General features: G+C 37.6%; 1 protein-coding gene across 4 annotated transcripts in view; it reads left to right on the top strand.

The window, feature by feature from the left end:
* Nucleotides 1–21,772, top strand: part of LGR5 (leucine rich repeat containing G protein-coupled receptor 5) — an 88,884-nt gene extending 67,112 nt beyond the window's left edge. For 2 of the 4 annotated variants that reach the window (XM_017832820.1, XM_017832821.1), the window contains 12 exons: nt 75–143; nt 2,573–2,644; nt 3,446–3,517; nt 3,624–3,692; nt 3,826–3,897; nt 6,864–6,929; nt 7,126–7,197; nt 8,103–8,174; nt 9,168–9,293; nt 14,147–14,292; nt 15,966–16,049; nt 17,831–21,772. In XM_017832820.1, coding sequence (XP_017688309.1) covers nt 75–143; nt 2,573–2,644; nt 3,446–3,517; nt 3,624–3,692; nt 3,826–3,897; nt 6,864–6,929; nt 7,126–7,197; nt 8,103–8,174; nt 9,168–9,293; nt 14,147–14,292; nt 15,966–16,049; nt 17,831–18,921 — 2,011 coding nt within the window. In that variant the 3' untranslated portion in view covers nt 18,922–21,772. The remainder of the gene's footprint in view (nt 1–74; nt 144–2,572; nt 2,645–3,445; nt 3,518–3,623; nt 3,693–3,825; nt 3,898–6,863; nt 6,930–7,125; nt 7,198–8,102; nt 8,175–9,167; nt 9,294–14,146; nt 14,293–15,965; nt 16,050–17,830) is intronic. The other 2 variants (XM_017832822.1, XM_017832823.1) reach the window with 2 other exon arrangements.
* The last annotated feature ends 1,351 nt before the right edge of the window (nt 21,773–23,123 follow it).

The raw sequence follows: 23,123 nt of genomic DNA, 5'->3' as shown, positions 1-23,123 counted from the left end.
CAAGTGCCAACAATGCTGTGTTATCTGTTACTCAGTGCATAACCTAAATAATAAAATCAAATTTTTTTACACAGAGATTTAAATTACAACAGTCTGGATGACTTCCCCACTGCTATCAGGACACTAACAAACCTAAAAGAACTGTAAGTACAGAGCTCGTATTAGGAAGGAGGATGTTTTGTCTCGTGTGTGATTATATTTTTTAATGCTGGTGATTTTATCAGTAGTCCTTACAAACTGATACTCTAGGATAAACTAATAAATATGCCAACATACATAAAAAATCATTTTCAGCATTCAATTTAGGACACTCAAGTGCTGACAAGTTTTACTTTTAAACTGCATTGTGCAGTCCGTTTTCTCCAGGAACTTCATCCTTGGAATACTGTAAATAATAAACACAGTTTACTCACTTTTAGTCCCAAACACAGTCTCAAACAGTTAGATCTTGCAAACAATGCAGTATATCAGTCTTCTAGCCTAAGAAGAAGAAGGCATGATATCCTTATTAGTCCATCAGGTTTAAATGTCTTAACCAACTTCCTCTCCCTTCTCCATTAAATTAAAGCAATTTCTTTTCAATATATATAGTCCTTTGTAATGCTGCTTTTGGATGCACAGCCATAGTTTGCATTTAAAAGAAATCAACAATGAAAATAAATTATTCAAATCTATTGTAAGAAACAGTTGTATTATTAAAAAATAAAAATAATTAAATTATATTGACACATCATACACGCAATGTACACATCAATGCATATGTTCAGAATTCTTTCCATTTGAATTATTTACCATGTTACTGGTACCATCAGCATAGATTTTTGACAAAACTAGGTAATCACATACTAGTTGGACATGGCTGTACCCCTGCTACATTAGAAACTGATCTAAAAAATACTTCTAAGTAGCTAACTGAGATTTTTCCAAAGCAGGGATCCCCAGACACTTCTGATTCCTGCTCAGCACCTTCAGTGTTGGCAGAATACAGCTCTGGAAAAGGCAGCAGGGCTGAGTTTCTCAGCCCAACTGTTCTCAGCTGCTGTTTATGTCATAAAATAATTAGTATGAAATCCAGTGACCTCAAAGGATTGCCTTTTTGATGATCCCTGGAGTCAGTAGGCAAAAATGGATAACTCGGGTTTGCAGGAAATGCACCTTATCCAGTCCAGCAGAGTGCCTGATGGCCACGACAGGACTTCACCTCTAAGTATCAAACTTATTATTGCACCTAAGCTCCTATGTGCAAGAAATATTTGGAGTTTGAAATTGTAACCTGACATCCCAAATCCAGCACGGATCATGAAACCACGTGGTTCAGTGCTTTGGGACCTGGAAGCTGATCTTGTAAGGATGTCTCGCACACAGTTGTCCATGCCCTGCTGTTCTCACCCACATGGGAGCCCAGGCCCACAGAAGTTCAGTTCATTGCAGGGCCACCTTAGTAAGGGTGCTTCTGAGTGGGACCTCATGTCTCTCAGAATTTGTACCTGGGCTGAAAACACGAACTATCACCTTTTGTCTACAGCTAGTAGCAGATATTTCTCTGGGAAGTAGTCATGTCATTTCCTTGGGTTTTCTGCCATGCAAGGAATTCCATTCAAAACCAGTCTGTTTACTGGTTCTAGATTAAATGAGATGCTCATATTGCTTTGAGTCTGCATCTGCATGTTTTTATTGCATGCAGAGGAAGTAGGGATGTAAAGCCTTGCTCTGTGGCTCATCACCAGTAGCACAATGCCTAAACAAGTAAACCAGTAATGTGGAACCTGTGCAAGTAATGGCCAAGTGTGCTTGCATCAGTGAACAATTGGACATTTAGTAATGCATAAATTTAAGCTGGGAAGCCTTCTTCATACCCGACTCAACTAATGGGAGTTTCCCACACAAATCATCATTGTTCTTTTGAAATCTTAGTTGTTCCTTTTGTTTTTCACAATGGGAAATTACTCATATGAATGAAATCCAGCAATTAATGATGAGACAAAGATTTGGCTTTCTGTCAAGCAGGCACAACTACATTTTGGTTGTGTACACATTTAAAATGTTTCAAAAAAGAAGTGTCTTTGGGAGGATCAACATTACAATATTATGTATAAAATCATTTACTTGATAAACTTGTGCCATCCAGCAAAAGAAATAGTTGCAGTTCAACAAGCACAGGGGGAAATATATTGTTAGTTATTTAATTATTAGTATCTAACTATTAATGTTCTTAGTTCATATATGTGTGTATATTTACATTATATCTATACACCTATTTGCATATATTCTGAATTTTAAAAGGCCATTTTGCAGTTTACTTCATCTGAATCACTTTGTTCGTTTAGAAAAGTGCAGAATTTCAGCAATTTTCCTTCCCCCTCCCCTCCCCTTCCCTCTGCTTTCCTCCCCTTCCTTCCCCTTCTCTCCCTTTCCCTTCCCTTGTGCTTTTTTCAGTTCTGTCTTATTCCAGAAAACAAGAATTATACCTTTACATACAGACACATTTCTTATTACAAATGAAAAACAATGAATACAGATTGAGTCTTCCCTTTTTTTTTTCTTACCATATAAACCATTTTTCCTTTTGTAGGGGATTTCATAGCAATAATATCAAGTCAATACCTGAGCGTGCATTTGTGGGTAATCCATCACTTATTACTATGTAAGTGATAAGAATCTTTTCAATGACTCCTTGTATTAGAGAATGTGAAACTAAGTATTGTATTTGTGGTTAATTGTCAAATAGCTTTTCTTGTGAGTACACTATGTAGCACATCATCATACAGGCAAGCAAGCTCATATCTTTCCAAATTCATGGAAAGAATGGCAGTTTGCATGCCCTGTTTAAGGGAAGCAAGTAGTGGTCTCTGGCCTTTGACCTTTTATTTGAACTGTTTCTTCTAAGTCTCTCAGCACTACTGGTAATGCAGAAGCTAGTGAAAACTACTCTTGATGTATTCCAGTCTGAGTTCCCATTCTCTTACATGAAAGTGCACTTAATGGTCAAACTTAAAAATAAGAAACTGCGAAATAAATGTAAGAAAAATAACAACTCATCTTGAGTAATATTCTGTCTGCAAAAGCAGCATGACTACAGAAGGGCAAGGGAACCTCTCCTGAGTAGGTGAAGTTCTGACTTTTTCACGTCTCAGGTCATAACAAAGTTCTTCATATGTGGATTTCTGTCTTTGCAAACCTGGAAGGAAGAGAGAATATTTTGTTGACTGTCTTCTGGCTTTAAAACCAGGAAAACAGCTACTACTTGAATATTAAAAATGTGGAATGTGATTGATGAATACAGATTAGAGGGTGAGAAAAGTTCAAAGATTCACCTCTGCTACAACCAGAGCTGCACAGTACGTGATTCATCATGGAAAGTTTATTTGTTTTCTTATAGTATAAACACATATTTAAAATATTTTAAAATATTTTTCATTAAATGTCTTTTATCGTCTTTTTTCAGACATTTTTATGATAACCCTATCCAACTTGTTGGAAAATCTGCTTTTCAACACTTACCAGAACTCAGAACTCTGTATGTGTTTACTTTTTATTTTAATTGTCTTTATATATTGGAATGTGAGAGTTGTCCCACACTTCCCTTACCGTGATTTTATTGACATTATTTTTTGAAATTCTAGGGCTTTAAATGGTGCTTCACAGTTAACAGAGTTTCCTGATCTGACAGGGACTACAAGTCTGGAGAGTTTGTAAGTGTTAGAGAAGTATTTTTGCTTTGTTTTATTATCTTGGATACTGCCTTGTTGTAAAGAATATCCTAAAAAAAATTCCTGTTTTTCATACTTTAAAAAGTAATTTTTTTTTCATAAATTCTTTCAATAGGACACTCACAGGAGCACAGATCACCTCTCTCCCCAGATCAGCTTGTGACCAGTTACCTAATCTCCAAGTGCTGTACGTTTCAGTAACATTATTAACATTCCATTAATACAAGAGATTAATAGACAAATGAAATTATTATGATTTCAAAATTACGCAATTACTGCTATTTCTGTGTATCACATTACGTCTTAGGAATTCAGCTCAGGGAGCAGGCCCCAGTGTTACTCAAAAAGTTTACAACCGGCTTATCAGCCAGGATTTCCCATACATTGCTAAGAAAGACAATTACTTAGTATATTTTTAGGAAAAGGTAAAATGGTTCTTGATTTTGTTTAAAAAAAACACAGGCCTACCTTATTTTTATTCATTCTTTCTCTCCTACAGTAGTTTGAGATTTTTTTCTTACTAAGGCAGATATTTCAGTGAAGTGAATTAGAGTGGGTGAGGGGTGTAGTTTTGAGTCCTTGTTATGCTCCTGTTTTAGCGTCTTTCTCAACCAGACATAAGTAGCTGACTGAAATTTTAACAGACTATTCCTTGGCATAGTTGGGGTATATTTGATATACTAAATATCCAGTATTATTTTAGCTTGCAGACTTCCTTGGAGTGTGCTTAATCACTAATGAAAGTAATCATTGTGCCCACTTCTTTGAGAATGAGCCAAGAACACTTTCCTCCATCTATTACATCACTAGGAATGTATTTGGTATTAATTCTTTGGCCAAAATTGAAATAGGACTAATTATAATGCATTATTTGAATACCAGAGTGGATGTCAAGATCATTTCCAGAAAAAAATTAAGTTAATGGACTCAATATAATCATTTCCAGAATGATAAAAGAAACAGGTCTGTTGCCAGAAGAAACTGCACACAGACTTAAGTTGAAATATGTCCTGTATTACTCAAAAACAATAAATTATCTCAAAACAGAAGGCAACAAATACTACAGCAATTAATAACTTGTACAATTCATAGTAGAGTAGGACTGTCCATTGGAAATTCACACTTACTATTTTTGAGTATCACCCTATATTATTAGAGCTGATACTTAAAAGACTGGGGAACCAATTTAGCATCAGTTTCAAGTACTCAAGACTTGCTCTGACCCCATTCCTGTGAGCTGGAAATGAGCCTGTGAAGTCCTCCCTTTGGTTTGCACATTAGTTTTGCCTGTTCCATGAAATGTACTGGTGCCCTGAACACCATGAGTGACTTGGAGACCACGCCCTTGGAGGGGCTCCCTGTCTCAGATACACTCAAACATTACAAGCACACACGCTGCTTTGAAAGGCAAGTGGTGCATCCTGTCTAGCCACCAATACTTCCAAGTGTGGATTAATGTAGAGCAGAGGCTTCCTGGGTGTCTGCACACCTGCAGTAAAGGTGTACCTGAGAACACAATCACAGCAGTCCTTGAAAGACTGCCCTCAGCATGGTTGTGGTGCACATCAATGTGGGAAACGAAACCACTTGCCCTCTGCTGCTTCCAAGAACCTCATATATTAAGAAAGTGGGAAAAAAGACCTTAAAAATAAACAAGTAAAATATTTCTTGGAGCACTGACAGAAACTGAGAAGGGTCTCAAGTCTGATTTGGAGCTTTTTTCTGTGTGTGAGGAGGGAGTGTCAGTATGTACAAAATTCAAGCTATTAACATATTTTTGAGAGGACCTACGTCACAAATCTATGCATGACGAAATAGCCACTGTCTGCCAGACATAGAAAACATCCTTTACCTTGGCCTAAAAGCCTCAAGCTCATTGAATACCCTCCTGTAATGTCTGATTTGGACCACAGAGTACCTGTAAAAAATAGAAAAACAGAGGCTATAATCTTACTTGCGGGAACAAAAAAAAAAAAAACCCAAAACCCAAAGATATTAATGTTTGCCTTTGTACATATTAAAATCAGAGTAGAATACCTTAAAGACACACACTGTCATTACTTGCACTACTTCCACAAATCAAATATAAAATAGTCTAAATGCCACTGTTGGAAAAATAACAGTGAAAATACAATTTTGCCAGGGAAGCAAATAGGTGGAGATGAACCAGTTTTAAGGAATTTGAGAAGCAAGAAGAATTTCACAGAAGTGAAAAGTGATTACTCTTTCATGTGATAATACTGCATAACTGTGGAAAAGGATATTTTTCATAATTATAGGCTTAAGGTTTTTTCCTCTATTCTTTTCACAAGTGTATTTCCCATTCAGCTTTCCCTGAGCAACACACAAACACACACATCTACCTATCTATCTATCTGTCTATCTGTCTGTGTAGGATGAGACTCTTGGGTGATGGGGACTGGTATTTGGTTCCTTTTTTTTTCCTCTAGTTTCTTCAAATCGCCTGGGCTTGGTTTTGATTAGTTATATTACACTATAAATCAGTCCAGATGTTTCAGTTATTCTGTAATTTGTTGAGTTTTGGCTCAAGTCTTTTTAAGGTGTTTTTTTTCCCCCATGTGGTGATTGATTTCAAAGTTAGTTCCAATTTTTTTTGACCATTTCCCTCAGTTATAAGTTACAGCAGTCTTAACGATCAGAGGCAATAGTGCTTAATTAAAAGCATAGAATGGAAAGCTGATTCTGATTCTTATCAGAAAAATACAGGATCTTCTCTAAAAAATACATGAGTATATATATATTTAGCAGATTACTTTAAATGGTTTAAATATCAGAATTTAAACTTGATAAATATGACGTCTGTGATATAAATCCCGTATTCCCTATGAGTAGATGGCCAATATTGTTACTGTAAAATACTCAGCAGAAATCTATACTTCAGGCAGGAAATCTTCAGACAATGCAAGGAATTTGCAAATATAAGATATGGAGTTAATATATCTTGCCTTTCCCCCTCCTCTCTCAAATTAGAAATCAAAATCTGACAAATGAGAGATAAGTGAGTTTGTAGACTCTTATTCTTCTGTGGATAAAACCAAGTTATTTTAAATTGAGCATGAAAGTAGATCATGAAAGCTATTTTTCTTCTAACATTACTTTGATATTATTCTGTTCATTTCTTGTAAAATACAGGGATCTGTCTTATAACCTGCTGGAAGATTTACCCTGTTTTACTGCATGTAAAAAACTCCAAAAAATGTAAGTGTCAAACTACCCTAAAAAGTTTAAAAAGAAGCATCTATGTGTGTTTGAGCATAATTAACTTAGTTATTGCTGGCTGATTTGACACACCCCAGATACACTATATTGATGTGGATCGTAAACACAATCTAAAACACCCCAAAGTGCCCTACAAGTGTCTTTGAAACTGAGGAGATTCTTATTGCTTTTTCAGTGACTTGCATCACAATGAAATTGGTGAAATCAAAGCAGACACATTTCGGCAGCTGGCTGCTCTTCGATCTCTGTGAGTACTCCCCCAACAGACATTCACACAGTTCTCAAAAACACGGGGAATATACTGTCTGTCCATTAGGTATCCTGAAAGATCCTTATTTCAGTTTTTCCACACTTTGACCTTTCACCCATTAGATCATAACTGTGAAAGGAGAACAAACATGATGAAGTTTAACATCTGCAGCAATTAATTAAAATACACACATCTGTATATTGTAGCTATATTATTATAGCTGTAAAAACTGTTACTTTTAAATGTTTCTGTTGGAGGTAGAGAGAGATACCAAGCTAAAGATGGTATCTGTTGACAGGTTCACATTATAATCAGCTCTAGGGAGCATGAAGTCCTTTTTAGAGAACAGTGTCTTAATACATAGAGTCCAGTCATATGCAGGTTTCTAGTTTTCACACAGACATATGTGCTAGCAGAGTAATTTTGTCAAGAAATTAATCATGGTTATAAGTTTTTTCAGAATTGAATGCATACTTTTTTTAAGAGTTGCTTTTAGTCTTTTTGATTTTTCAGGGGCAGTGAAAATTGAGCTTAGGAAGGAAGGCCTACTGACCATGGATTTGCTGTTCTTAGTCATATCATGAGAACATCTTAGAAGACTTAGTCCATATAAACCACCCTTCTTTTCTGCTGCCTTAGGAGGCTGTGAAGCAGACTGAAAAGCCTTAGACTGGAAGGCATTAAGATATTTTAAGAACACTGTCAGTTTAACAACTAACACCACAACTGACTAACAACTTAAAAATGAAAAAAACATTTTGCACTATGAGATATGCAGAAACTTACTGAAAATATTTAACTGTAATTAATACCTTTTTTATATTTAAGCATCCTAATCAAGTGTTTGAAAACTTCCATAATCATTCAGTGGGTATGTCATTTTCTACTCACTTTTCTTGTAGGGATTTGGCTTGGAACAAAATTAAAATTATTCACCCCAATGCCTTCTCCTCTTTACCATCTCTGATCAAACTGTAAGTATTTGTATATCTTTTGCATTCAGATTTTTGCATTTTTCTTGCAAGAGCATACAAAAATATAATAGCTTGGTGCCCCAGCAGAAATGGAGGCTTTTTTTGTTCTGATCATCTGGTCTGTTGAATCAATATCTAAATGTCTGCTTTCTTGTACTTCACCAGTTCCCATAGATATTATGGCAAAGCTGCATACAACCCTGTGTCATCAGCATGATTTGGGGTCCATGAAGATTATCAGTGCATCTACCTTTCTTCATTCAGTTTGTTAGCAGTTTAGTTTGTTGTAGGAGTGGGGAATATTTCCTGTTAGTTATGTTTCAAGACTGAAGAATTGGATTAAAAATTAAATAAGAAACTTTTTTCAGTGTACACTTTTATTTCTTTGTTCCTCATTTGACAAAACAGTTTCTCTTCTTTAGTGAGTTCAGGCAGAGCAGTTAGTGGTCAAAACATCAGCAACTAGTGTTCATCGACACTGTCTTCCCTCAGCTACTCAGACAAACCTCAGCTTGGAAATGTCATCTTCGTCTGCTCCAGCCCAGACCTGTCCTACCCTGAAACTTACATCTTCCCCATAAACTTCACCTCCTCCTTATGGAGCTTTCAGGGCAGCCATGCCCTCTGTCATTCCACTGAATCTTCTAAACTGTGGGAAGCTGTTCTGGCACTGGCTCCTTTGAATTCAGACAGTCTAATGAACAGATTTTAAATTCATTTGCTAGTCTCAAAACTGGCACTGTGAACATTTGGAGTCAAAATTTGGCAACAGAGACCCAACTAACTGCTAGATATTACTGTTAGCTTTCTGCTGGATATATAGTTGTGTGCTCCTGAGCCATGCTGTAACTTTGTTCTGCTGACTGGGGCCTCTGTTTAATGCGGGCATTTTTATTGAGTTAGAAAAGTTTAACCTGTTTTTCCAATGTGACACTTCTGCTGCTGAAGAAAAAAATGAAAACCATAAGCTGATTTTTATTTGCTGTTATGCAGGGATGTGTCATCCAACCTTTTGTCCTCTTTTCCTGTGACGGGGCTACATGGTTTAACTCATTTAAAATTAACAGGAAATCATGCCCTACAAAGTTTGATAACATCTGAAAATTTTCCAGAACTCAAGTGAGTATATGATTAAAACTAATAAGCCACATTTGTGTTCATGTGCAATGGAAGGTGTGTCAGTGTGTAATGCATGTTACTTCGTATTGCCAGTCTTTGATCTGTGCCATTAAAACTAAAGCAAATATGATAAAAATGATAGACTTATTTTATTATGCTCACTTATAACTGAAGAAACTGTGAAGGGTTTTGAAATATTAACCTCAATACTTGCTTAGTACGAGCCACATCTGCTTCCTGTTGATATGTTTCAAAAGCTGTTAAAACAATATCTCTGGCAGCTTAGTGATATGTCCTTCTTCTACTGAACTGTGCTTGCAGAACTTCCATTTTATTTAATGAGAACTCAGAAAATACAAGGGAAGAATATACTCGTGAAAGTCCAGAAGATTTTACTGGTTTGAAAATGATTTTTCTGTAATCTTTTGATTAAGATTCAGATAATACTTTGCCATTATTACTAACACACTTTGATACTAATAATTTCTGCTGGGTCCTCTGTGATACAGGAAGGAAGTGTCCTCTAAAGATCATTTGCAGCTCTGCCAGCCACTAGATGATCGTGCCCTGTATGGGTATTGAACCTATGACCTTGGCTTTATTAGCACCGTGCTCTAACCAACTGAATTAATTTCAGGGTCACAGCAAAGAGAGTTTTCTCTCTGAATTCAGGGTATTTGGAAGTGTCTAACTCTCCCTTCATTTTTATATTTTAATTAGAGGATGCCAAGTGCAACATACATTTTATCATGTTGTACTGTAAGAAGCTCAGTATCATAAAATATGAAACAGCTGAACAGTGTGCACATAGTTACAGAATCACAGAGTGGTTGAGGTTGGAAGGGACCTTTAGAGGCCATCTTGTCCAACCACTTGCTAAGGCAGGGTCACCTGGAGCCACTTGCCCAGGACCATGTCCAGACAGCTTCTGAGTATCTCCAAAGATGGATGCTCCATCCTTATGTCTTCATTAGGTTTGCCTTTTGCACTGGAGAAGTCCCAAGAGTCTTAGCAGGCAAACAGCTGAAGACGTTACCACTAATGAAGAAGACTGGAGTGTTTGGAGTTATCAATAAGGGAGTCATGAATAGAAGTGTGGAGCTGATTAAGCCTCTGTATTCCGCACTGGAGGAATCCACCCTAGAACACTTCTATGATGACATGTTAATATGAACTGAGATAAGAGCTGCAAAAAATGTTTCCGAGGTTAGGAAGTAATGCCTTAAAAGTCTTAATAAACCCAAAACTTGTAGTTTGTCACAGAGGAGATCGGGTACTGACTTCATCACAGTGCATGAAACCGCTTCATAACATTAACATTCTAGAGGCCTTACGTCTCTCTTACACTAGGGATCTTGAGATGGGTCCAACAGGTCAAGAGGCTAGTACCGTAAGATATCATGAATGGTTGAGGCTGAGCTTATACCATGCTTTTTCTTCTCTCACAGACTTTACCCAGAAATTGAGGCAGGTGACAATTCTAAAATAATTGAAGTTTCTTCAAGAGAATGTGAACACAAGAAAATGCATTACTCCAACCTGCCAAGTATATAGTGATGTATATACCATAACCTAGAGCTATAAGAGATGCTGCAGTAGTCCTAGAATAATCCATTATTCAACTGAATTAACTATTTTTTTAAATTCTTTTCTCAAAAATATACTTTATATGATTTTTCCATTGCTAAAATTGTGAACATTGCTCAAATGAAAGTACAGTGCATTTAGTCTGGGTAAATTGTTAAAAAGTATGTGTCCAACTAACTTAAGTCTTAAAAAAAGTATTCAAAGTATGATTAATATATCTAGAGTTGATTAACATCTGTAAACAAATTATATCCAATCAGGAGAGAATAGGGTAAACTCCTGACCTACAGTCTGCATGACTTTTACCATAATTCGAAAGAAAATCAAGACTTCACAGAGGATCACTGCACAGATAATGCATGGAGCACCAAACCTGAACAGAGATCTAAAACAAAATTATATTTTTTCCTTCGTAATTGTTGTAACTAGACAGTGGTTACAACATTAAAGACGAATTCCTGTATAAAAACTTCCTACTCATCTAAATTGATCAATACAGACACATGAAAGAGCTGAGCATCCTCTTCCCCATTTTCATCAATAGCACTAGTACACCCTACAGAGCTGAGCCCAGCCTATTATGACAAGCCTTGAGGAAGCAGTCACGCTGCCAGCCACTCCTTCCTTCTTGATCTGATGCTTTGATTCAGCGCTGTAAAGAACTCAGTGCTTTGCTCCATTCATCATAACTGTGCCTTCCTGTTCACCATCAACCCCACACCTGTCTGAGGTAGAAAACAACCTTGTGTCCTCTGCTGCTTAATCTAAAAAGAGAAAAAAAAAGAGGCATTCCTTGCTAGAGGCAAAGAAATTATCAAGAATGCCGATATCACTAATAAGATAAGCAGTATATAAAAATAAATTCAGCCAGTGTTTCTAAAAGAGTTTAATTTGACAAAGTCCAAATCTAATTACCCACATCAAATAAGCACTAGCTTATCTGGACTGCTTCCAGTACTGTACACCTCTGAGAGTTCTGAGAGTTCCTTCCTTTTTTTTCTTTTTTTTTAATGTACCTTTTGCAAGAAAGAACTGATACCCATTTCCCTGCATTGCAAAGTATGTTTTGTCCTCTGTGTTCTGGGTCGCAGCCATTGTGTGCAATTATACTTTGCACGTAGATTCAGCAGCATTTGCTAATTTGAGGATTATATGTGTATCTTAGTAACACAGAGGGAGAAAAACAAACAAACAAACTAAAACTGTTCAGTTTAAGAAAGTATGCTAGAAATACCTACAGAGAGAATAAGAGTGGGAGTCTTGCTCTATAAAGATCATTTAAAAGCCGTGGATGTTTTTGGCTGCATCATCAAAGTAGTCGACCAGTACAATGTGAGAGGTCTGCATTTCCAGGGTATGACAGGCCAGCAGGCAAGTAGAAGCACAACAGCATCTGGAAATCTGTAATTATTAAGTACATAGAGCTGCTTGAATAACCAGAGAATACATTTCTCTTAGTCCCTTGAGCCTAAAATATCCACTAACTGTTCATTCCCGTAACTACATCAATGTCTTCCAAAAGGTCTGAAGGCACAAGTTGCAGACATCACTTCACAGAACTGTCAGTGTTTCTTTTGATAAATTTTTTTTTTGTTCCAAAAAAGGGCATTTCTTGTTGGGGGTTGGGATTGTTTTTATCCCAAATGATTAGCTATGGGTTAGTCTAGTAATCTATGGGTATAATAATAGGTTATTTAAGAAGGGCTTCTGGGAAAAGTGTTCAAAAATGTTTAATCAAGATAATCTCCTTATTTTAAAATATGGCATGTGGACAAGAATGAGTTAAAATGAAGAATTTAAATCTGCTGGCATGAGGTTGCTTCATAGTTAGATCTTGGTTATCTTGAACTTTTATTGAGTACCCTAAAAATTTTGTCTTGGGTACAAGGGTACAGATTATTCTGGTTAATTCCCATCAGAAATGTAAGTATATTAGAATCTAAATGCCCCAAATTGAACTAATTAAAAAATCACTTTGGGGCTCAAGGTTCTGTTTGTTCTCCTTTGTACCTGCTTTTGGCTAGTGCACAAGTTTAAGTCCTTTTGGCACTGGGCCTGATTCAGCCTGATTTCTTTGCAGATTTCCTAGGGGTTAGAGGTTGCTTATTACACTCATTATGTTAATTTACACGATTAACCCCTTGAAAGTAATCTGATAGGAGGATCTAATTCTACTTTATTCCTTTTAAATCAAGTCAGAATAGCTTCTAATCACCTATTTATCTTTGAATTTTTTGGTTTATTGGGCTTTCAGGATTAAGGTGAGTTGCTAGGTTTTACTATGTGCTATTGGCAAACTGTGCAAATTAAATAGCTCTGCTTCCAAAGCATAAAATATATCTACAGAATTGAAGAAGTAGTCTATAGAACTCAGATATATGTAATTCTCCTGTGCTACCCCAGAATTTGCACATCCCCAAAGGAATTAAATTCACAGCATACTAGAAATGTGCAATTTTCTGACAAAAGAAACCCTCATAATCATTGGAACTCACTGACATATATATTCAGTTATGTGTTAGGAATACTAATGATCTTAAGAGTTATAAATGAGCATCCAGTGTCCTTCAAGAGCTGTGCTCACTTCTAAGACAATTAATAAAGTAAAACCTTTCTCTCAGTGATATATTTTCACACACAGTACGAAATTCTGATTCACTCACCTTTTGGTTTGGAACACTGCTGTCTTGATCTGTGCACAAGACACAATCTCCTTTTTGCCATCTTACTGTGAAAAGGGTTGGATATGGAAAGACATGAATAAAGCTTGAATTCCAAAAGAACTCGTTCTCCCAAAATTGGAGAAATTCCATTTTGGAAGTTTTTTGATTTTGCTTGTTAGGCTAGTAGATCAATTGGGATCTTTGCATCTGCTTTTTTTAAAAGAAACCATTAAGAAAGTAACTGTTAGAGAAACTGTTGAGTTACACAGTAAAATCATTAAAAATCATAAAATAGAAATATAAGTAATATTCGCTCAGTGGCAAGGCATAGATCTCCCACTTTCATGTCTCCTATGAAAACACATGAAAAAACTTCATTGTTGCTTTACTAAAATTAGCCTAGAAATCATCTGCATTTCTGAAGTGGAATTTGATATGCAAGTCGTTATTTTGTATTATCATGACTGATTTTTACTCAGATGTTTTTACTTTCAGTCCTGGATATTTAAACGATTTCCTTTGTGCTGATGGTAAAGGAGCAGTACAATCCAATAATTCTAGTGTTAAAGCAGTATCATGGCATGCTTCCTTATTCTTCTACAGGGTCATGGAAATGCCTTATGCTTATCAGTGCTGTGCCTTTGGAGCTTGTGAGAGCCACTACAAAATCTCCAGCCAATGGAACAAAGATGAGAATAGCAGCATTGATGATTTTCACAGGAAGGATGCTGGGCTGTTACAAATTCAAGGTAACCATCATCTTAGGCTTTTAAATCTACCTGCGGGCTGCAAGCAACCTGTGATGTTAAATCCAGTACTCTTTACAGTCACAGAGGCTCGCCCTCTCTCTTGCCCAATAATGTCTTATTAAAGCATTCCTATGCTTAACAAACTCATTATTTTAGGTCTGCCGTTCAAAAATCTCACTCCCTCACCTTTTTGTCCAAACAGTAGCTATATTAATGTGGGAAATGAAATCTTCCCTTTATATTAGAGACAGGGAAGTGCAGCTAGTATGTAACTCCATACAGGAACAGGCTAGCAAAGATGTAGCTTCTTGCCAGCCTCAGAAGTAGCAACACATACTTCGCTTACCCACATGCTTCAGGGTGATTTACAGCTTAAGTGGCTACTTTGGCATGCTTTTTCCTAGAATCATAGAATATGCTGAGTTGGAAAGGACACGTTATGATCATTGAGTCTGACTCCTTGCCCTGCACAGGACACCCCAAGAATCACACTGTATGCCTGAGAGCATTGTCCAAATGCTTCTTGAACTCAGACAGGGTTGGTGCTGTGACCAGTTCCCTGGGGAACCTGTTCCAGTGTCCAGCCACCTTTTTGGTGAAAAACCTTTTCCTGATATCTTACCTAAACCTCCCCTGAACTCAGCTTCATGTCATTTCCTCGAGTCCTGTCACTGGTCATGAGAGTGATCAGTTCGTGCCCCCTCTGCCTCCCCTCAGGAGTATATTGAAGACCACAGTGAGTTCTCTCCTCAGTCTCCTCTTCTCCAGGCTGAACAGACCAAGTGACCTCAGCCACTCTTCATACGGCTTCCCCTCCAGACACTTCACCATCCTCATTGCCCTCCTTTGGACACTCTCTTAGCAGCTTAATATCTTTCTTCTGTTGTGGCTCCCAAAACTGCACACAGTATTCAAGGTGAGGCTGCACCAGTGCAGAGCAGAGCAGGGCAATCCCCTCCCTTGACCAGCTAGTGATGCTTTGCCTGATGCCCCCCAGGACACAGTTGGCCCTCCTGGCTGCCAGGGCACTGCTGACTCATGTTCAACTTGCCATCGACCAGGACCCCCAGGTCCCTTTCTGCAGCACTGATTTCCAGCCTCTCGTTCCTCAGTCTGTACATACATTTAGGGTTGCCAGAGAGTGTAGTTGCTCTCCAAGACACAAGACTACTATACTTCTCTTCCCCTTTAGCACAAGGTCTGTTACTTGACAGGTTGTCTGTTACGTAGGTGCACAGATTTGCTTTCTGCGCTGTCTCTGGCCCTGCAAACCAGTAAGTCTCAGAGTTTAGCAAGAACAGAAGCATTAGAGAGAATATGTGCTAGAGTGATGACATAGGAAGCACAGAAAACTTGATTGATTCTTAGTAGCCTGACACAATAGCAGAATTTGTATTTTAAACTCCTTCCTAGGCAGTCATCACACTGCAAAGTAGGTTAAAGAGAATGTGTCTTTTAGTGATTATTTTCAGAGAAGTAATGATGCCTACTTTTTAAATAATCCCAAGCGCAGTAATTCAAAACCAAGTAGGCATACGTCTGCTTCTGCTCACAGTTTGGCAGGCAAAGGGACAAGACCAGGCCTTAAATGCCATGGGAATTTTCGCAATTTTTACTAAAAGAAGTTTTCCTGAAAATTGCAGTAACAAATCTGGGTCTTTTCTCCCCTATAGATGAACGTGATTTTGAGGATTTTTTTCTTGACTTTGAAGAAGATTTGAAATCTCATCATTCAGTGCAATGCTCACCTTCTCCAGGTATGAAACTGTCAGGCAGATGGGAATCCAAGGACAGTGTTATCAGATATTCTAAATGCAGAACAAATTCAGAATCTGATACTAGGACAACAACATGACATTGTGCAGTAATTTGATGAGTTTAATACAAATACATTGCACAATAATATAAAATTTTGCATTAAACTCCAGAAAACTATTCAGCTACTAAATTCATCTATGAGTGTAACAAAAGCTTTACCCAGTCATCAAACAGATACTTACTCTGGGCCCCTTTTCACCAGAATTGATCCCCATATCAAGGGAATGGGAAAGGAAAGACTCTTCCACTAAGAAACAGATGAGAAAGGCAACAGAATCTTTGCTCACTCAGCCTTTTGTAAAGCTAAAGTAATTCTCCTGAACTTCATTGACTTATTTTACATGTGAGCAACTTGAACAACATACAGTTTAGTTCATTGTCTAGGAAATACCAAGCACTACTGCATCGATGTACACAATCCCTCAGGAAGGACACCCAGCACTGTCATTTTCTTTATAAAATAGTACATCCCTGGATTCAAAGTGTAACAGAAAGGAAAAAGAAATATACCAATGGAATAGCAAAGCTACTGGCCACCAATTCCACTGGAAGTTTCATTTAAGGAAAGGAAAGAAACATGCCTTTGGAACATCACTTCTAGCTGTAGCAGCCATGGTCATAAGTTTTGCTTGCTTGATTCAGCAAATGTTTTCCCTAGCCATTCTTTGATTATGAAACATGAACGGAAAAACAAAAGCAAGCGACAACTTGTACTTCAGCATTCATTTCAAGCCAAGATTCTTATTTGCAACAGCAAATAATAGTAAATTTTTTGAAGTTACATAAAGAGGAATAGAAAAGGTAGGAAGCCAAAGGATAGGGACATTTGACTGGCACATATTCTCTGATGGCCTAAATATAACTCCTGAGTTCGTGAAAACATTGCTGTCTTCGAGGTGAGTTATCACCAGACCCAAAAGTTTAGCTTTGATCTTTCAAACAGTAACTTAAAAACTGACACAATAGATCCTTATGCTTGATGGCAACAGCCATAGTCATATGGAGCACATTTCAGCTGCGGCATTTTAAGTCTTCATGGAAAAGCACAGACCACTGTGAAGGACTTTCTTTGGTCACTTGTACGGAGATAAGTAATGTCTCTCAGACTGCAGAGCATTCAGCTTCAACTGCACAGCATATGCACCTCAATTCTATGAGAATATACAGCAGGCTTCAGCCATAATGACCTGACTTTAGCTACAGGATATCCAAAAAGGCAGCACTTCCAAATGCAAAGAGAGCCTCAATTTTCTTGGATTGTGTAATGACGTGTTGTAAGGTAGTCAGCGTGCATCAGTCCATATCCATTACATTGCACTTCACTAAAGACTCATTAGCAACCTGGCCTAATATAGTGAGAATGTTTTTAGCTTTTTTCACACACTGGCAAATATCACAGCATTTCTTGAAACCACAAAATTGACATTCACATTGCATTTGTACTGCTAGGCACAAAAAGAAACCCATAGACTATTCATGTTGAAGGACAAAGATTCATGTGCACCAGTAATGCAACATGCAGTGCACATTTAGCAGCACGTTATCAAGGTCTCAGATTACTCCAAAGGAAGAGCAAATTTCCAGCTCCCCTTTTGGAATTAAAATTCGCTGCTCGGCTATGCTGAGAATCTGCAAGAAGCATGAACTTCAATGTCTTAGAAAGCACAAAAATTTTTAGTTAACATGGGTTTTCCTTATCCTTTTTATTTTGTCATTTCAGGTCCCTTTAAACCCTGTGACCATCTGTTTGGTAGCTGGTTAATTAGAATTGGAGTGTGGACTATAGTGGGTTTGACCTTAATTTGCAATGCACTGGTGTCTGCTACCGTTTTCGGATCTCCATTGGATATGTCCTCCATAAAACTTTTGATTGGTTTAATAGCTGTTGTAAATGCCTTGATGGGTCTGGCCAGTGGAGTACTGGCTAGCGTGGATGCATCAACTTTTGGTAGCTTTGCTCAGTATGGAGCACAGTGGGAAAGTGGAATTGGTTGCCAAATAACTGGCCTTCTCTCCATTTTTGCTTCGGAGGCTTCCATTTTGCTCCTTACCCTAGCTGCACTTGAACGTGCATTCTCTTTAAAGCATGCTGCAAAGTTTGAAACAAAATCCTCCATTGCTAGTGCAAAAATTGGCATTTTCTTTTGCTTTATGTTGGCACTAATCATTGCAGTGATACCATTTCTCACTGGAACTGAGTATGGGATTTCTCCGCTTTGTTTACCACTACCGTTTGGAGAATCCACTGCTATGGGCTACATGGTAGCACTGGTATTACTGAACTCCCTTTGTTTTCTGGTAATGACTATTGCTTATACAAAGCTCTATTGTAGTTTAGAAAAGGGTGAACTAGACAACATTTGGGATTGCTCTATGGTCAAACATGTAGCCTTGCTACTTTTTACTAATTGCATTCTTTATTGCCCTGTGGCCTTTTTATCTTTTTCCTCCTTACTAAACCTCACGTTTATCAGCCCAGAAGTGATTAAGTCAATACTTCTAGTGATTGTCCCGCTGCCAGCATGTCTAAACCCACTGCTTTATATACTTTTCAATCCACACTTTAAGGAGGATTTTGGAAGTCTGCGAAAGCAAACTTTGTTATGGCGAAGATCAAAACACACTAGTCTGATCTCTGTGAATTCAGAAGACATAGAAAAACAATCTTGCGACTCAACCCAAGCATTGGTGACCTTCACAAGTGCCAGCATATCGTATGATATGCCCACCAGCAATTCATTAATGCCATCATCCTATCAAATGACAGAAGGCTGCAATCTTTCGTCAGTCGCATTCGTTCCCTGTCACTAGTTTCAGTGGCGGTACAGAAAATACTTCTGTTTACAAAATTTTTAATCCTGAAAGTAAGTGTGGATGTGTGCATACAGTCTTAGAGAGTGCTTCTGAATTTCAGTTACACACATCAGAAAACAGTGACAACACTTGTGGCAGGCTGAAAATCCAATACTTGAGCCGTCTCAGCCTGCTTCTGAAATGCTGAGATGAAGAAAGAAACTGAAAGGTGCTGAAGTTTGTGCAGTTGTATCAGCTGCTCTCTTTTAAAGTAGCACTAGTCAGAAAGGGCATCAATTGGTCAAGAGCAAAAATAGCATGTTAAATTTATAACCTTCTTTTTTCAAAGCATCACCTGATATTCTCAGGGGTTGTGTTATTTTTTTTCCTGTTTATTGCAATGTTTATAAGCATCTGTTTATGGCCTTCATTCGGTAACATACCTAAATGGAAGAGCAGTCTGTTCAAGTCCTAAAGGTTTCTGCAGAATACCCTTTGGTGAAGTTCTGTGTTTGATAAAGCTGATTAAATGGTTTAACTGGCATCAGGTTTGGATTTTGGAAGTCATCTAATTTGACAAAGCATTTTTAATTGTCAGCTAAAGGTACAAAAGGTAACACAATGTGAAAGAAGTTAATGAAAATCCTGTTAAGCATTTAAAATGTGATTTTAAATGGCAAGGCATTGTCACATGGATTTTTTCTAATGAGGTTCTGCACAGTTTCATCCTGAATTGCTACCATGCTGGTAGAATTACTCCCAGAATTACTGATGATAACATTGGCAGATGACTCATACAATTTGAGGGTGGAAAATACTACATATAAAGTCATCAATATAAAAAAATTGGCATGTTGAGAGCTATTAAAGGACACCAAAGGCACTCACATAGTGAGTTCATTTAAGGTAATTTTTCCAGGAACAAAAACTATAGACCTGCTCATGGCATGATCTCTGTCCTGTGAAACAGAAAGCTGCTAGTTCATGGTCATTGGTTAGTTGAAGGTTTAGAGGCCACTGTGACCTTTTGACTAAGGACACCCAATATCCTGAGCTAAGGCAATATCAAATAGGAGTGAAGAGGTTGTGTGGTCTGTGTTCTTAGTGCTGATGCAAGCACTCCTGGGATATTTCAGTTATTTCGTTTACGTGCTGTAAAGAACATTGTGAAATTGAAAAGGATATGAGTATCATAAACTTAAAGCAACTTAAGAAATAAGTGATTTGAGCACAGTTTATAAGTAGCTGCTTCTGGGAAACAAGTTTGAAGGCAGAGGACTACTCATTTGAGAGGAGGAGAATCTGATAAAATAAGCTGGAAATTGACATTAGGAGTATGGAGTATAGAAATAAAGGTGCAAATTGTTGACAGAGATGGTCATTAGCTAGTGAAACTGTCTGTCACCAAAAGTCTCTAAATTCAAATTGGATATATCGCCAAAAAAGATAATTGGAGCTGTTGAAATTCAGGGACTTCTGATGGTTTTAGTTTAGGAAAAGGCTAGATTGGAGTAACAGTTCTTCTCTGGCTTTAAATCTGTTATTACTTTGCTGAACCAGGGCATGTATGTTTACACATCAGAAGCATCCCAGTTAAAGAGAAGAGATGTCAGGTCCTTGCCAAGTCTGCTGTTGAAATATCTCAGACAACAGAGTCACCTAGAATATAATTCTTTGACCTTGGCCAAGCCATCGGGGGATATTCCTGTATTCTTTTTTGGGAGCTGGCACCTTTTGCTTAAATGAGCTGATCATTTAAGACAGGAAAATGCACAGGAAAATTTTTTGTTAAAAATAGCTCCCTGAGGAGTAACATTTAATAGCCCAGTACTCACTGCTCAGTTAATGGCCACTCAACCTCCAGGTGAATGGGACTAATTTTTTAACATTACCAAGGTTAGGCTAGGCCCAGTAATTAAGGTAATCAGTTACAGATGATCTCTGTTGTTCATCTGTTTCTGTATATAAAACTTCCTGGGACTCAAAGGATGGATTTTCACAATGAAGAATTTGTTGCCAGCAATGGATATGCCTTGATTTTCATGTCCATTCACACTGGCATGTTTTTAGTTCTGCAGTTACAGATGGCATCAGTTGACTTTGGCTGACGTGTTCATCCTTCAGGAAAAAAAATGAATCAATTTCAAAATTATATACGATAAAGTCAGCTGAGTACTTATCTTAATCCCTTATCTTTTGTGGCTTTCGAAGCAGCGCAGCACACAGCTGCAGAACGATGCCTGAAACCCCTTTGGATTAAACAGAGAATCAGTCAACCATTGCACAATATGTATTACTATGTTTACTTAGCTTTAATTTAACTGGGGTCCATCTGTGCTGCACTGCTTAATGTCACTGAAGTTCCTTTTAGCTTGCTGTATTTAAGAAGTTTGTAAAGAGATTTGAGAAGCAAAATAATGTTATAATTCTAAAGACTAGATAAAGAAAGCTTCTTTTATCAGAACTTTTTTAGCTTGCAGAAAGTCATAAAGGCTTTGTGTCTTATTTTTATAAGCATGTTTGAAATATTTTGATCAGATGTTTTAAACTTGAAATTGTTAAAATTCATTTAATAGATTTTTAAAGTAAAATGTGTAAATATAGAACTGTATTTATTATTACAGTGAAATGCAACAATAGTAAAGGACATGAGATTAAGCCCTGTACAGTTTCATATTGATATTTGCTATATTTTCTGCTCATATATATTACTAAATTCATTATCTGTAAATAATATAATGTAAATGTGTAGTGATTGTAAATAGGTGACATGCTTTCTTTTCTATCAGTGTTTCAAACATATGTAAGTTGTAATAAAATGTGACTACACAGTAAAGAGCATTTAATCATGACCTAACACCTCACAAAATGGTGTGCATGCTCAATTAATCCTTCCCGCGTTATTGTAATATTTACACTAAACCTCCCTAGATGTCTGAAATTCTTGACAAAGTAGAAATTATGGGTTGTGTGCTCTCATTAGTTGTCCATAGAGCAAAAAAGACAGCAACAGTGTTTTGTCTCAACACAGACTGAATCTTTTACCAAAACTTCACTCACAGACCCTTATGAACAGTTCCTGCTCTCTTTGCTTGCTTTTGTATCTCAGTGATGACCTCTCACAACTGCCACAGCTAAGACTGGTACTTCCAACTGTGGGACAAGGGTATGCACGAGGTCAGGCAATGAAGTACCCCCAAGCTTCAGACCACATGGACCACATGAGAGGTGAAGTTGAGCTGCACTGGGCTGCTGCTTCTGACGAGACAGCAAATTCTCCCACACGCTTCCTTATTTTCTCTCCACCCCATTATGTGGCAGGTCAAGTGGGTCAGGGGATTACCAAACAGCTAGCAAAGTTCATCTGATACAGGACAAAGAGGCAGTAGCACTATGAGGTATGAAGTGGATGGAGGTGCTAAGGGCAAATGAAAAGTGGGACCAGAAACATGGGACTTAGCAAGACCCAGATTGCTCAGGCTGCACTAGAACTTCCAGCTCAGTTGAATTAAAGGCAGGCAGTAGCTAATCAGTCATATCATTATCTAGGCATCAAGGACAGATGAGATAATGGATGCATTCCTGTTAGGAGAGACTGCAGCATGGGACAGTTACATGTGCTTGGTTTTTCAGAGATGGTGATTGTAGGTCATTTCTATGAAGTACTTGAAAGAAAGAGATAAAATACCAATGAAGCAAAAACTCTGAGAAAGCAATTTTTTAGTCAGGAATTCACTCCATATGGCAAATAGCAAATTACAAAGATTAAAAAAAGAAATTAAAATTATCCTAGATGTAAATGGATTCTAGCAAGGAATGTGCAGGTTCTCAGGATAGATAAGGAGGCTAGGTTGAGGAAGGTCATTTCATCCAGAAGGACCAGTGGAGAAGAAGTAATTTTGATGGGTGAGTTTCAGAATAGTCTTATTGAGGTGGGACAGGACCAGCAGTGAACAGGAATAGGAAAATCATTAATTATCTTTAGGAGATAAAAACAGAAGCATGACAAAGATTTCATAGGGGAGTGCATAACTCAGGGAGGAGAGGAGGCTTCAAGAGACAGCGTGCGTGGAGTTTTATGGGGATATTAAGAAGTTTTGTGAAGGATGAAGAGCTCAGAATGGATATAAAAAGATGGAAGCAATAGAAAACAGGCAGAAAAGATGATTTCACATGCACCTAATTTACACCACATGGTGTAAGTAATATTAGAGCCAGGG

This window comes from Lepidothrix coronata, unplaced genomic scaffold (assembly GCF_001604755.1).
Source record: "Lepidothrix coronata isolate B3197 unplaced genomic scaffold, Lepidothrix_coronata-1.0 Scaffold206, whole genome shotgun sequence".
NCBI classification, from domain to species: domain Eukaryota; kingdom Metazoa; phylum Chordata; class Aves; order Passeriformes; family Pipridae; genus Lepidothrix; species Lepidothrix coronata.
The sequence above is the reverse complement of the archived record's forward strand: the minus strand, read 5'-3'. Positions and strand labels throughout refer to the sequence as shown.